The sequence below is a fragment of the Quercus lobata genome, chromosome 11 (genome assembly GCF_001633185.2).
Source record: "Quercus lobata isolate SW786 chromosome 11, ValleyOak3.0 Primary Assembly, whole genome shotgun sequence".
NCBI classification, from domain to species: domain Eukaryota; kingdom Viridiplantae; phylum Streptophyta; class Magnoliopsida; order Fagales; family Fagaceae; genus Quercus; species Quercus lobata.
Window position 1 is genome coordinate 21,883,448 of NC_044914.1, and position 3,509 is coordinate 21,886,956.

Here is a 3,509-nt window from a genome sequence, read left to right on the forward strand (position 1 = left end):
TTTAGTCAATGTATGCAAAAATATTCTTAAGCATAAAATAAACTAATAAAAAAATATTTTTCTTGAAGCCAACCCCCTAAACAAGTGCCGCGGTCCCTGGTCCACTTGGTGATTCTTTACTAGTTGGGTCGGGTTGGTGATGAAAATTGATTTTTTATTTTTTATTTTTTTTCACTTACAAAACTTAATAAGAAACTATAATATATTACTTTTATTTGTTTCGTTCCATACAAACAAAAAACAAAGAAACAAAATCGCTCCAAACTAAAATTTTGATAATACATAAGTCTTAATGATTATATTATTATATAGTTCGATAATTAATTTTAATTGTACCAGTTTAATAAATTCATAATTGAAAAAGAGAGAAATTGAATTTGAAAGTCCAAAGATTAGCTCTATGTGTATAAAATAAAATAAAATCACTTATAAACAAGAACTTGGTTCTGAACTTGAAGAAGGTCCGCTTTGCACTGTCCATTTTTGCTTCTAATGGAGTCAACAATGAAGAAACCCCACGCCATTTGTATTCCTGTTCCAGCTCAAGGCCACATAAACCCTATGCTAAAACTTGCCAAACTTCTTCATTCCAAAGGCTTTCATATCACTTTTGTTCACACAGAGGTCAACTACAATCGCATAGTGAAGTCTAGAGGCCAAGACTCTCGCAAAGGCTTAGATGATTTCAGGTTTGAAACAATCTCAGATGGCTTGCCTTCAACAAACCAGCGAGGAATACTTGACCTCCCTGCTTTATGCACAGCCATGTCTGTTGATGGGTTGTGTTCACTCCATGACCTTATCACAAAACTCAATAATTCTTCATCAGATGTGCCTCCAGTTTCTTGCATAGTTTCTGATGGGGTTTTGGGCTTTACCTTAAAGGCTGCCCAAGAATTTGGCATTCCGGAGGTGATGCTCTTCACTCCTAGTGGTTGCGGTGTGTTGGGTTATCTTCACTATGAAGACCTTAAAGAAAGAGGCTATTTTCCATTGAAAGGTATATCTCTAATTAACCATGACACAATGGTATGATTAATAGGCTAATATTTTTTTTGTTTTCCTCTTTATTTGTTGCTTCCCAATCAGTATTAAGCATAAATGATTCAGTATTAACTAAAAAAAAAAAGCACATGGTAAGATATACGGGTTGGTCTAATGATTCAAAAATTTTTTTTTTTTTTGGCAACACAGCCCCCTTCTTTTGTTTTTGTTATTCGGAGTGATGCTTGTTTGTCTGTATAATTTTTTTTCTCTCTTTATAACACTTTCAGTTCGTAAAAAAAAAAAAAAAAAAAAAAAAAAAAAAAATAGTAAAAATACTTATACTATGATTTATGAGAAAGTGGATCATTTCTATTTTTTTTTTAATGATTTATATTTTTGTTGCAAGTTCTTCAATAGTTTATAGGATTTAGAGGAAATAATTTTTAAATTATTTGTAAATGTTAAAAATAAATTTAGAAGTTTAGTGTACAATATATAACTAAAACTAACCCACCCACTTTACTGATTTGAAACTATCCAATTTTTTAACCGACCTGCCATTTTTGTAATCTGGTGAGTTGGTGGTGGTTTGGAATTTCCAAAATAGCTCTTAAAATGTGTTTAAAGTAAAACCCATTAGGAAAAGGAAAAGTCAAAAACTAGTTTTGTCCTATAGTTGCAGTGAACATGCAAACCCACTGCAACTATAGGACAATACTAGTTTTTACCACCGGGGAAAGCATTCTATATCATAAACTTCCCCATCGGGTCCGCCCAGGGATGGCCAAAACCCTACTTGAAACTTTCACATATTATTCGAGATGTCATGGGTAAAGAGAATTGGGTTGGGTTTGGGAAATAAATTGATTTTTTTAGGTTGGAGTTAGGGATGGCTCCCTGTAATAGTTACTAATGCAGTTGAAATGAGAAGTTTATATACTCAAAAAATAGTCTAGTGTTTAAAGAATCTTGAATTTTCATGTTAAAAAATAAAATAAAATAGAACATATTTCTTATAGTACATAAAGAAAAAGTTAAATAAGATCAATAGTTTTTATTTATTTATTTTACACATTTTGTTATTCACTTATTTGTCTCAATCTTGTACGTAGATGAGGACTGCTTGAGTAACGGATATCTTGATACTGCCATTGATTGGATACCAGAAATGAAAGGGATTCAATTGAAAGATCTTCCAACATTTCTTCGGTCCACCGATGAGAATGACATAATGTTCAATTACAGCATAGAATCAGTGAATGATGCTGTGAAAGCTAGAGCTATTGTCCTGAACACGTTTGATGATTTGGAAGAAGAGGTTTTAGAAGCTATCAAAATTAAGTATCCTAATCTTTACACTATTGGTCCACTGTCTTTGCTTAATCAACAATTTCCAGAAACAAAGCTGGAGACTGTTGAATCAAACTTGTGGAAGGAAGATAATGACTGCTTGAGCTGGTTAGATAAAAGGGAGCCCAATTCTGTTGTTTACGTGAATTTTGGAAGCCTAATAATAATGACTTCTGACCAATTGAGTGAATTTGCTTGGGGACTTGCTAATAGCATGTATTCATTCTTATGGATCATACGCTCAAATCTTGTGGATGGTGGAGTTGAGATCTTATCCAAGGAATTCATGGAGGAGACTAAAGAAAGAGGATTCCTTTCAGACTGGTGTCCACAAGAGAGAATTCTTAGTCATCCTTCAATTGGAGGATTTTTAACTCATTGTGGATGGAATTCTACGTTGGAAAGCATTTGTGAGGGAGTGCCACTGATATGTTGGCCTTTCTTTGCTGACCAACAAACCAATTGCTTTTATTCATGCAACAAGTGGGGGATTGGGATGGAGATTGATACGGATGTGAAGAGAGACAAAGTTGAGGGGCTTATGAGAGAATTGATGGAGGGAGAAAAAGGGATGGAGATTAGAGAGAAGGTCATGGAGTGGAAGAAGAGAGCCCAAGCAGCAACAAAATCAGGTGGGTCTTCTTACACTAACTTTGTTAGTTTAGTGAGGAAGCTAAAAGAGCTTACCGATATTGACTTTGATAATGTTATTTGAGGTTCCATGGATTTCCAATCAAAAAGTGGGTGTCAAGGCATGGTAATTAGGTGTTTCACAAAGAAAACATTTGGTCCAAATTCAAATTTTCATAGAACTTATGTTAAGAGACCTAAAGTAAGATGGATGTTTTATTGTTTTACAAGGGTATGTATAAGACTCTTTTATGCTTTTTTTTATTAAGAATTTTGTCAACATGCCAAGAGACTTGTAGTTTAATTGGCATTTTTTTTTTTTGTATTTTTAATAAAAACATCTAATATTATCCCTCATTCTCTATGGTAGGTTTGTAACTATCAAATTAAGAAAAATAAATAAAATTGCCACCTCATATATCTAAAAAATGAAAAATTCTCTTCTATGCGACTTTACAATGTTGTTGGGGAGGCCTTTTTATTGCCATAACACATGGGTTGCATTCTCATAAAAGCAGCCAATAGATCCTAGTTTTAAGGGT

General features: G+C 33.5%; 1 protein-coding gene across 1 annotated transcript; it reads left to right on the plus strand.

The window, feature by feature from the left end:
• Window positions 1-449: 449 nt before the first annotated feature.
• Window positions 450-3,189, plus strand: LOC115969163 (7-deoxyloganetin glucosyltransferase-like). Its single transcript, XM_031088742.1, has 2 exons — window positions 450-1,000; window positions 2,100-3,189. The coding sequence occupies exons 1-2, from the start codon at window positions 493-495 to the stop codon at window positions 3,050-3,052; spliced, it is 1,461 nt and encodes a 486-aa protein (XP_030944602.1). The 5' UTR covers window positions 450-492; the 3' UTR covers window positions 3,053-3,189.
• Window positions 3,190-3,509: the final 320 nt, after the last annotated feature.